General features: G+C 42.7%; 1 protein-coding gene across 1 annotated transcript in view; it reads left to right on the top strand.

Annotated features, from left to right (window-relative positions):
• The first annotated feature begins 7,625 nt into the window (after window positions 1-7,625).
• The window catches only part of LOC109424792 (glutathione S-transferase D7), a 51,358-nt gene continuing 46,811 nt past the window's right edge, over window positions 7,626-12,172 (top strand). The window contains exons 1-2 of the mRNA XM_019699977.3: window positions 7,626-7,783; window positions 7,896-8,105. Of these exons, the coding sequence (XP_019555522.2) occupies window positions 7,906-8,105 (200 nt within the window). The 5' untranslated portion in view covers window positions 7,626-7,783; window positions 7,896-7,905. The remainder of the gene's footprint in view (window positions 7,784-7,895; window positions 8,106-12,172) is intronic.

The raw sequence follows: 12,172 nt of genomic DNA on the forward strand, positions 1-12,172 counted from the left end.
TGAAGAAATTTCTCCAGGAAACCATGGAGAAACACCTGAAGAAGCTCTTTGAGATACATGTGGCGAAAAAGAACTCCATGAGAAACTTCTCGAGAAGTTCTAGAAGTAATCCTGAAGAAAAGCTCGTGGATGATATTCGGGTTGACATTCCAAGATGGATCTCTAAATTCCTCGACTAGATTCCTGAATACACAAGACATCTTGATTGAAGTCAGGCCTTGAGTTCATTGAGCTGCAGATAAACTGTAATCACATTTTTTTGGCTGTGTAGAATCTCTATTGACTACATAAACTCACATTCCATCATGTGTTAGGAAAAAGTCTCTCACAGCTATTCCTAGGAAAATTTGAGACCTAGGCGAAGTCATGTCTTGACTTCAGAGAACCGTAGATGGCCAACAACAAGTTTTTTTTTTTTTTGCACGCAGGAAACAACTGTTGGCTCCGTAAGCCAATATTACATCGAACTGCTGCAAGTGAATTCCTCGACTAGATTCCTGAGTATTCAGGATATCTTGATTGAAGGCAGGCCTTGTGCTATTGATGAAAGGTAATCACATGTTTTACCTGTGTGGAACCTCTTTGGACTACATAAACTCATAATCCATCATGTGTCAATGAGCAGGTCTCTCAAAACTATTCCTAGTGAAATTTGATAAACTAAGCGAATTTATGCCTTGACTACAGAGAACCGTAGATGGACTATAATTGGACCTATTTCCCAACGAATGCATCTTGAAACTTTCTGGGAATTTCTTCAAAAATATCTCCAGAGACTTATCTTGTTTTCTGATTTTTTTTTAAAGATTCTCAAACGAATTTCTTCAAAAAATCCCTCAGAGATTCCTAAAGAAATACCTTCAAGGATTCATTTTTGAATCGCTTCTTTTATTCTGTTACAAACATCTCTTGGGATTTATTTGCAGATTTCTCAATCGATTTTTTCGGAAGCTCTAGTAGAAATTACACGAAACATACAGAAGGAGCTTTTAAAGGAATTCCTTATTAAGAAATTTCCCTGCACAGCTTTCTGACGATAACCCTGGCAGAACTCCTAGATATGTCTTTTTAGAATTCTGAAAATTTTCTAAAGGATTCTCTGTAACAAGACCTTGAGAAATTCTTCAAGAAATCATCGAGCTGCTTTTGGTAGAGTTCCTTGAAGAATGTCATGAGAAACTTGTGGAGGAAGTATTGAGGTAATTTCGTAGAAATATTACTGAAAAAAATTACGAAGTAACTTTTTTTTTCATCACTTAACCTAATTTACAGCTCCTTTGTCCACTAGGGCACTACATGAACGATTCCAATTGGACGCTGCACTTACACATTGTACAGCACCTAAATGTATACTATTCTAATTCAACTATATTGAACTGGTGCCTTTGTGCTGCTTTCACTTGTCTACGCTATCCACGGTAGAAGAATGAGCACGATGATGTTAGTGTGTGGCTGCTGCTCCTTTTCCAGTCCAATTGGGGGTCGTCCATTATGAGTTGCGGTTCGTCGATATCCAGATTCCGGGTCCGTTAGAGCTATATGCTCCGAAGATGGTCAGGTGTCAGCTGCTCTCGGGGGGAAGAGCAACTGTCGAAAAATTGCAAGTGCCGGGCCTGGGATCAAACCCATGACCATCCGCTTATGAAGCGAACGTGTGGACCACTACGCCACGGGCCCCGACATATATATTGTCATTTAAGCATGCAAAACAATGCATAGTTTTATGAGGATTTACAACGTTATACACTTTTGAAGTAGTAAGTATTAAACTATGTTGCCTTTCTATTTTCAAAAAATAACACTTTTCATTCGAAATGATACAAAAAAGGCTGATGTGATTGTTGGTCTTCTTTGTGAGCTTTCTATTGAATTCCTCAAAATATGTTTTCAGAAATTTCTCCAAGAGAGATTCATTGAAATTGAAATCAAAAATTTGAATATCGCGGGAGGTGTTTTTTTTTTTCAAAAAATTTTATGCAAATTTCGTCGGAAATTCCTTTAAGGATTTCTCCAAAAACTCCTTCATTATTTCTTTCAAAAAATATTCAAGAATTCATTCGGAAATATTAAGCAGGGACTCATTCGGAATCTCCACCAGAGGTTCCTTTAGAAATTTCACATAAAGATTTAGAATATTTTTCATTGATTGTTTCAAAAACTTCCCAATGTCTATTTTCAGATATTTCTTCAGGACTTTCTTTAACAAAACTTCCAGGAATCTTTCTGAATTTCTTGAATAGGATCCTTCTGTTCCAAATTTGTTTCAGAAAACTCTACACTATTTTTTTAGAATTATTCTATGAGGTATTTTATGAGATTTTTAGGAGGATTGCATTGATGATGATGAATTTGGGCGTGTATGTGAATTTCATAAGAAAACTCTACAGAAATTCTTCCAAAGAATATCTCAAAACATCTTTTTGATATTCATTCGGAAATTTTCCAAGTTATTCTTAAAAAAATCCATAGGCTGCTTCAAGAAGTTTCAAATAAAATTTTGCCAGAAGAAATCTTGCAAGTAGTGCTTCACGTGAGTTTTCAGAAATTCTTTCACAATTATTTTCAGAATTTTTTCCAAGCATTTCTTTGGAAATTTATATGAAAAATCTTCAATAAATTCTACTTCATTAATTCATAAATAAATTCATCCACAGATTGACTACCACGCCGAACACCTGGGATCGAATCCCACTCCCGACATACTCACATAATGTGGGTTCTTCCTTTGGAAGAGAAGTAAAGCGTGGGTCCCTTGATATACTAGCCTAGAGCTAAAAAGTTCGTTAATACAGATAAGAAAAAATAATCATATACAGATTCTCCGGAAAATTCCCGAACAATTTCATTAGAAAATCCTACAGAACATTCTCCAGAAATTCTTCTAAAAATTCTTTCTTTCAATCTTTCTGAGATCCATTCGGGTATTTCTCTCCAGAGATTTATTCAGAAACTGCTCCAGGCGTTCCTTCAAAACGCATTTCAGTATACCTTTGGAATTTTTTGATTTTTTTTTAGAAAATGTCCCATGGGACGCAAATCTAAGAATTCCTCCAGATATTTTCCCTGAGATTTCTTTTAAAAAATACTCGAGGGCATCCTGAAGAAATTTATGAAGAGACAGAACTTTCTCCGCGGACTTCTTAAAAAAATCTACCATGGATTGCTTCCAAAATTGTTGCAAATTTTCTCTAAGAAAATCTTTCCAGAATTCTTTTAGGAAAATCTTCCAAGGTGCAATTCCATGGATTCTCAATTTCTTAAATAATTTCTCAGGTCCTTTGAGATGACATTGTATGATGTTATTCAAAAATAACTCCATGGTTTCAATGGGAAACACAACCGTGAAACCTTCTGGAAAATATTTCACGGATTCTTCACAAAAGTTAAAAAAAGCAGAGTTCCTTCAAAATTTGTTCCAAAGTTTCCTTTATAAATTCTTCCACAGATTTCTCAAGATTTCTTAAAGAATTACTTCGAGGATTCCAATGATTTCCTTAGAAAACCTCTCAAGAATTCTTACTAAAATTAATTTATGAATTTCAAAAGACGGGTTCCGTCAGATATTATTCACGAGATTCCTCCATCAATTTTCCAAACTTCAGAAAATACTCGTGCAGTTCCTTCTACAGACTTTTTCAAATGAGATTCCTTCACATATTTCTTCCGAACATCTTTACTGAATCAGAATGTATTTAAAAGCTTTTTAAAGATATTTATTTGTATTTTTTTTATAAAAACTCCACGACTGATATTTCTTTTGAAATTTATCTGAGGATAATTCCGAAAATATTTTCATACCTGCTTCGGTATTCCAAAAATTGATCAATGGATTCTTTTTTTAAGAAATTTCTTTAGAAACCAATATGAAGAGTCGTCCAGGAAATTCTACAGAAATTCCTCCAGAAACTCCTACAAAGAATCTTTCAGTGATGGTAGAAACGGTTTATTCTGAAATTCCTCAATAAATTTCTTCCAACACGTTTTTTTAGACATTCCACAGTGGGAAAAAATAGGTAAAAAACGCGAAGGTTCTTCATGGGCTCTTTCAGAAATTCCTATGAGTAAACATGTGTATCTCAAATGACCTCTATTCTTATGTATTGGGGACATTTTAGCAAGCGATTTTTTCAAAAATTCTTCCATGGAGTTTTCTAAGAATTCCAAAATGCAGAAATTATTTTTAAAATTCAAAAAAAAAAACCTATACAAATACTATAGGGCATCGTTTTTAAAAATTGCCTCTCGCAACCCTTCAAGCAGTCGTCACCCCGCCTTTCGTAGAACAATTGAAACGGGCCTGCAAGCAGTTAGGAGGTCGTGAAATAAAGCTTGAAAAGTTATGCTCAAGGAATTTCTTAAACAATTTTTTCTGAGGGGTTTTCCAAGAATTCTTTGGAATATTCCCTCAGTGATTTCTGCAGAAATTCCCACAAGCATTTTTCTTTAAAAATTGCACCTACGGTTTTACAAGCAATGTCTTCTGTGTGTTTTTAGAGATCCCTGCAAAATTTGTTCTGATTTTCGTTTAGAGATTTCTCAGAAGTTCTCCAAAAAATTACACAAAGCACAAAAAGTACTAAAGAGTTCTTTAACGATTCTTTTGAAGATATTTCAATAAATACCTAGAGGAATGTCTCAAGAAATCCCTTAAAAACTTCTAAAGTTACCTTTGGAAACTTCTACAATGAATTATTGAAAATTTTCTGGAGGAATTCCTGGGCAAACAATCCTTAGGCAATTTCAGAAGTTATGTAAAGGCGTAAGTATTCAACATTAACATGCTGCGGATGATGGATTCGATTTCCACTCGGTCTGGGAACTTCTTCTTTCATTTTCGGTTTCTGTAACGGTTTTTTGAGTTTTGGAAACAGAAGGTTGTTGGCCAAAGGTCCACCGTGGCGGGGTTGCTACCTTAGGTATAGCTTCCGGTGGAGGAGCATTTCATACTCAGCCGCTGGATGCCAGAACAGACGCTGTTTGAGCCGCACCTCATTGGTGAACAGACGCTCGAGACGTACCTACTCAATCTAGCCTCAATCTAGTGCCCAGGCTGCACTACCAGGCTGCGTTTTGCAGCCCTAGGGCCAGGAACTCTTCGTAGAAATGTCCTAGACTTCCATAGGCATAGAGTTTCTTCGTGCCTGTCACATGATATTGTAATACAAAATGGTTATTGGCAGAAGAAGCTTTCAGTTATCAATAATGGAAGTGCTCTTAAAAGCTGAGAAACTGGCTTTATCCCCGCCAGGCCATCAAGAAGAAGAAATAAGAGCAAGAAGCTCCTTAAAACAGTCAACATCTTCAATTTTTGGTCGCCGTCTTTGGATATTTCAGTCGTCATTTTTGGACTTCAGACAGCTTCCTCATACCAAATACTCTCATAGGGTAAATAGGTATAATATGCCCCCCTTAAGCAAAAACGGCAATATTTCTTAAACTAACGCCTTGTTCCACCTATTGTCCATTGCAAATAGTTGTTCGTAAAGTCAGTGAAGTGTTGTATGCGTACTTTGCCTTTGGAACGGCAGTTTTGAAAGCTTTTAAACGTTTTTCAAAAACGTTCCTATTTTTGCCGTTTTGAAGGAAACAGGGCAATACGCCCCATCAAGCGATAAACGTCCAACCCCGTGATAACCCTCTTCCCTTTTCATCCCTTTTCTTCTTTTCTTACCCCTTTTCCCCTTTCTTCCCCTTTTCTCCCCTTTTTCCCCCCCTTTTTCCTTCCCTTCTTCTTTCCTTCTTCCTCTTTCTTCTTTTCTTACGTCGAAGCCCTCATTTTCTGACTTTTAGATATTTTTATTGATTTTCTGCACCAATCAACAAACAGACCAGTTTTATGGCAATTACACTGCTCGACAATTTTTTACAAAATTTGGTATTATGGGATGAGAAAAAAAGTAACAGGGGTTTGGGACCCTAGAAGTGTCATAGTGATAGAATTTTTGAAAAATATTGAACCCAGCCTTCACAGCTCAAAACCGAAGTTTGTATGGAGAACTTGGGGTGTTCAATTGATATGTGCATTAGAACGTGCCGTGCATATTTTTAGGCGTTTTCGGTATTTGGGTTAGTTTCGTTATTGCCTAACGCCTAAATATATGCACAGCGCGTTCTAATGCACATATCGATTGAACACCCCAAGTTCTCCATACAAACTTCGATTTTGAACTGTGATGGCCCGGTCCAATATTTTTCAAAAAATCTTTCACTAATACTTATGACACACATGTGATACAGGAATCACTGTACAATTGCGCTTGAAATGAGTGCCTCACTGATAATTCTCTCCGTTCAAGTCAGTCTTGTCAGAATTTTCTTGACAGTGAGTACCGTTGTACGTGTATTACACTCGTATCACATGTCTGTCTGGGGTATATTTATGACACTTCTAGGGTCCCAAACCCCTGCTATTTTTTTTCTCATCCCATAACAAAATTTAGAGTTGAACGGTGTTATTATTTAATATTAAATATTTGTAATCGATCACGCATACGGAAAGTGCTAAAATCGCTAGAAAATTAAGGGTGCGTTTTGCCCCGATGGGGCGCATTATACCATTTACGCTATGTTGAGGTCACAGAACCTAAAACTCTCCGAAACAGCTGCTATCTTGGATTTCGGACTGCCATCTTTAGTAATCTGGTCTCCATATTTGGACTTTGACATCCACCATCTTGAATTTTAAGCTGCCATCTTCGATATTCTGGATGCCGTATTTAAAATTCGTCAACTATGCAAAAGGTTACAAAAACCTGCGAAATTTGATGTGTCGCATGGAGTGGTTTAGTTTTGTACATGGCCAGTTCCATCGGTGCTGGTTCGGATCACTAAAATGGCCATAAATCCGAAACGCCTCGATCGATCTAAACCATTTTAAACTGCAAACAATACGGTGAAATTCCGGTTCGATTCGTGCTGACATCATTCAAATTGGGCAATAGAAGGCGCCTGAAAAGTTAGTGACCTTTTTGAACACAGACATGCATACACACACATACAAACTCACAAACACACATCGCTTCAATTCGTCAAACTTAGTTTATAAATTAAAAAATAAGAACGAAAAGATGTAGTGTATTTCTCCTTGATCGGGAGCAGTGACGTAAGAATGCCGTCACTACGAGAACAACCCTCAAAGCAAGAGGTAAAATCAAAACATTCACCACCCTCTTCACATTATCCTATTCCAACCCATTCCGGCAAGTTTTGAATCGAAGGTAAAAAACAAACCCCGTTGCTAGGCAACCAAACCAAACACTGCCTATGCTGGATTTGATGGCTCCAACCAGCACTGTAGTGGAGTAAGCTAGCTAACCCTCCATCAAGCACCACGAACCTTAATTTCCCGTCATTGGCCGAAGTTTCGCTGTATTAAAAATAATAACATGTATTGTAGTAAATGGAAACCCCGTTTCGCCACCCACGAGGTGGGGGGCTCATTCGAATCACTGACTGAAGGTTGGTGCTTCATTGTTGCATGGAATGAGGGAGTGGTGGCCGGGCGCCAAGCAGGAAAAGTCAAACGTATCCCATCGAAAAGGTGCCGTAGGTATTTGTTCGGCTTCCGTCGTCGGTCGGTCGGTCGGTCAGCTAAGGCCTATCAGTCGCAGACAGGGTTCACCGCCGTGGATTATTAGTTGCAGTTCAAACTTTCATCGCAGTAGGCGCCTTGGCGTGTTTGTTTCTCGAGCAGAGTTCGTGGCTAACTGGGATTTGCAGAGCAGTTCGTCAAACTGGGGAACTGCATCGAGAGCGTTGCCGTGCTCCAGTCCAAATTGTCCAAGTGAGTTTCCGGGTGGTTCCGTGTGTGAGCAGAGCATGACAGGAATCCGGAAGGGATTATTAGCGAACGGTTTTGTATCGTTTTGTCGTTTGGTTGGTAATTGTTGTTCCAGGCCTGGCCAGATGACTCCGGTGTTGTATTACTTGCCGCCGTCGCCTCCGTGTCGAGCGGTTCTCCTGCTGGCCCGGATGATTGGAGTTGAGCTGGAGTACAAGATGCTGAACGTTATGGAGGGCGAGCAGCTGAAGCCGGAGTTTGTCGAGCTGAATCCGCAGCACACGATTCCGACGCTGGACGACCACGGACTGGTGCTGTGGGAAAGGTAAGTCGGATGAATTAGGCTTTGGTCATCGGAGCGTGTACCTGAATCTGCGAGGTGTATCGATTTTCGTCGGGGTTATGCGGCTTCCCGAGCGAAGAGGGATAACAAATTGAGGGAAATAAAAACCATCTAAATGCTCGCTGGGATTCCTGCAGAAGTGCCTTCTGCGGTTTCCTCCTGATTTTTTTTCCTGGGTTTCCCCAACAATGCCTCCTGCGATTCCTACAGAAATTACTTCTGTGGTTCCTAAATGGGAGTTTCAAAAAAATCTCAAAAAATTCTATCTGTGGTTTCTACATAGATTTTTGCAAGGATTCTTTCAAGATTTTCGGAAGGAACTCTTAAGGATATTTCTCCAGTAGTTCTTACTGTAATATCTCCATGGATTTCTCAAAAAAAAAATTGTTCAGAAATTCCTCTCAGTATTCCTACTGGAAATTCTCTTGAAATTTTGTGGAGCTCTGGTTGAGATTGCCTCAGGAGTGCTACTGGGATTCCTTCAGACATTTTTGATGAAAATTTTCCAGTATTTTCCAGTGATTGTTCCTAGGAATCCTCCAGAGCAGAGCAGAGCAGAGCAGAGCAGAGCAGAGCAGAGCAGAGCAGAGCAGAGCAGAGCAGAGCAGAGCAGAGCAGAGCAGAGCAGAGCAGAGCAGAGCAGAGCAGAGCAGAGCAGAGCAGAGCAGAGCAGAGCAGAGCAGAGCAGAGCAGAGCAGAGCAGAGCAGAGCAGAGCAGAGCAGAGCAGAGCAGAGCAGAGCAGAGCAGAGCAGAGCAGAGCAGAGCAGAGCAGAGCAGAGCAGAGCAGAGCAGAGCAGAGCAGAGCAGAGCAGAGCAGAGCAGAGCAGAGCAGAGCAGAGCAGAGCAGAGCAGAGCAGAGCAGAGCAGAGCAGAGCAGAGCAGAGCAGAGCAGAGCAGAGCAGAGCAGAGCAGAGCAGAGCAGAGCAGAGCAGAGCAGAGCAGAGCAGAGCAGAGCAGAGCAGAGCAGAGCAGAGCAGAGCAGAGCAGAGCAGAGCAGAGCAGAGCAGAGCAGAGCAGAGCAGAGCAGAGCAGAGCAGAGCAGAGCAGAGCAGAGCAGAGCAGAGCAGAGCAGAGCAGAGCAGAGCAGAGCAGAGCAGAGCAGAGCAGAGCAGAGCAGAGCAGAGCAGAGCAGAGCAGAGCAGAGCAGAGCAGAGCAGAGCAGAGCAGAGCAGAGCAGAGCAGAGCAGAGCAGAGCAGAGCAGAGCAGAGCAGAGCAGAGCAGAGCAGAGCAGAGCAGAGCAGAGCAGAGCAGAGCAGAGCAGAGCAGAGCAGAGCAGAGCAGAGCAGAGCAGAGCAGAGCAGAGCAGAGCAGAGCAGAGCAGAGCAGAGCAGAGCAGAGCAGAGCAGAGCAGAGCAGAGCAGAGCAGAGCAGAGCAGAGCAGAGCAGAGCAGAGCAGAGCAGAGCAGAGCAGAGCAGAGCAGAGCAGAGCAGAGCAGAGCAGAGCAGAGCAGAGCAGAGCAGAGCAGAGCAGAGCAGAGCAGAGCAGAGCAGAGCAGAGCAGAGCAGAGCAGAGCAGAGCAGAGCAGAGCAGAGCAGAGCAGAGCAGAGCAGAGCAGAGCAGAGCAGAGCAGAGCAGAGCAGAGCAGAGCAGAGCAGAGCAGAGCAGAGCAGAGCAGAGCAGAGCAGAGCAGAGCAGAGCAGAGCAGAGCAGAGCAGAGCAGAGCAGAGCAGAGCAGAGCAGAGCAGAGCAGAGCAGAGCAGAGCAGAGCAGAGCAGAGCAGAGCAGAGCAGAGCAGAGCAGAGCAGAGCAGAGCAGAGCAGAGCAGAGCAGAGCAGAGCAGAGCAGAGCAGAGCAGAGCAGAGCAGAGCAGAGCAGAGCAGAGCAGAGCAGAGCAGAGCAGAGCAGAGCAGAGCAGAGCAGAGCAGAGCAGAGCAGAAACACGGAGCAGAAACACGGAGCAGAAACACGGAGCAGAAACACGGAGCAGAAACACGGAGCAGAAACACGGAGCAGAAACACGGAGCAGAAACACGGAGCAGAAACACGGAGCAGAAACACGGAGCAGAAACACGGAGCAGAAACACGGAGCAGAAACACGGAGCAGAAACACGGAGCAGAAACACGGAGCAGAAACACGGAGCAGAAACACGGAGCAGAAACACGGAGCAGAAACACGGAGCAGAAACACGGAGCAGAAACACGGAGCAGAAACACGGAGCAGAAACACGGAGCAGAAACACGGAGCAGAAACACGGAGCAGAAACACGGAGCAGAAACACGGAGCAGAAACACGGAGCAGAAACACGGAGCAGAAACACGGAGCAGAAACACGGAGCAGAAACACGGAGCAGAAACACGGAGCAGAAACACGGAGCAGAAACACGGAGCAGAAACACGGAGCAGAAACACGGAGCAGAAACACGGAGCAGAAACACGGAGCAGAAACACGGAGCAGAAACACGGAGCAGAAACACGGAGCAGAAACACGGAGCAGAAACACGGAGCAGAAACACGGAGCAGAAACACGGAGCAGAAACACGGAGCAGAAACACGGAGCAGAAACACGGAGCAGAAACACGGAGCAGAAACACGGAGCAGAAACACGGAGCAGAAACACGGAGCAGAAACACGGAGCAGAAACACGGAGCAGAAACACGGAGCAGAAACACGGAGCAGAAACACGGAGCAGAAACACGGAGCAGAAACACGGAGCAGAAACACGGAGCAGAAACACGGAGCAGAAACACGGAGCAGAAACACGGAGCAGAAACACGGAGCAGAAACACGGAGCAGAAACACGGAGCAGAAACACGGAGCAGAAACACGGAGCAGAAACACGGAGCAGAAACACGGAGCAGAAACACGGAGCAGAAACACGGAGCAGAAACACGGAGCAGAAACACGGAGCAGAAACACGGAGCAGAAACACGGAGCAGAAACACGGAGCAGAAACACGGAGCAGAAACACGGAGCAGAAACACGGAGCAGAAACACGGAGCAGAAACACGGAGCAGAAACACGGAGCAGAAACACGGAGCAGAAAAGGAGCTGAACAGAAGCTGAAAAGGAGCAGATAAGGAGCAGATAAGGAGCTGAAAAGGAGCTGAACTGTAGCTGAAAAGGAGCTTGCCGACTCATACCGTTATCAAATTCCGTTCGGGACACCGTGTGTGCATCGTCTTCCTTCGATCCAGCGCGAAGGACAATCGCCACTGACCGGGAATGACCTGCACCTTCTCTCCTTGCCACACATTCATAGGATATGAAACCGCATCTAATGCGGACCTAACGGAACCAAAGTCATCAAGTGCACGCAAGAAAACCGACGACACATTTCGGCTAGTACCTTTCCATTGCTACGTAGGTACCAACCATCACAGACAGCTGACTTTGTTCACAATGCTGCACGACAGTCAGTCGGTACGACGGTGTGACGACAATTGGCGCGCACGACAGCATGTGTCCGAGTCCAAGTCCCTTTCATATGGAAAATAGTCATTTTTGAATTTTTTATTTCCTGGAATGCTTCCTTGTGGTGACGGTGTCATCATCATCATCAGCATTGTCGCCCCATCCAAGAAGGCTGGTGCAATTTTTAAATTAAACAACAATCAATCGCAGTAGGCAGCGTGGGTTGGGTATTGATCATATTTTCATGAAGTTTTTGATGGATGGCTCACAAGGGATACCTACATTGCGAAATAATTACTACACATTATGGCATTTTTTTGTTTGAATGGAGTCATTGGGCTATTTGTTGGGAATTCATGGAATGAGAGCGATTACTTTTATTCGGAACACACGCTGGAAACAATAGGGTACGTTCGGTGTAGTGCTAGATTTGTAGTAATGAGCTGAACTTTAGCATGGTGAGAAGGTCAATGCTCCGTTTCTGCAATAAAATGGTGCAAAAAGCGTGGGTATTATGATTCCTTGCATAATTTGATGCTGTTTGAGCAAAACTTTGGATAATTATATTGTTTATGTTGCAAGAAATGGAGAAAACAACAACACTTTTGCCCAATGTTTTGCTCAAACAGCATCAAATTAGGCAAGGAATCATAATACCCACGCTTTTTGCACCATTTTATTGCAGAAACGAAGAA

Source organism: Aedes albopictus, chromosome 1 (genome assembly GCF_035046485.1).
Source record: "Aedes albopictus strain Foshan chromosome 1, AalbF5, whole genome shotgun sequence".
Classification (NCBI taxonomy): domain Eukaryota; kingdom Metazoa; phylum Arthropoda; class Insecta; order Diptera; family Culicidae; genus Aedes; species Aedes albopictus.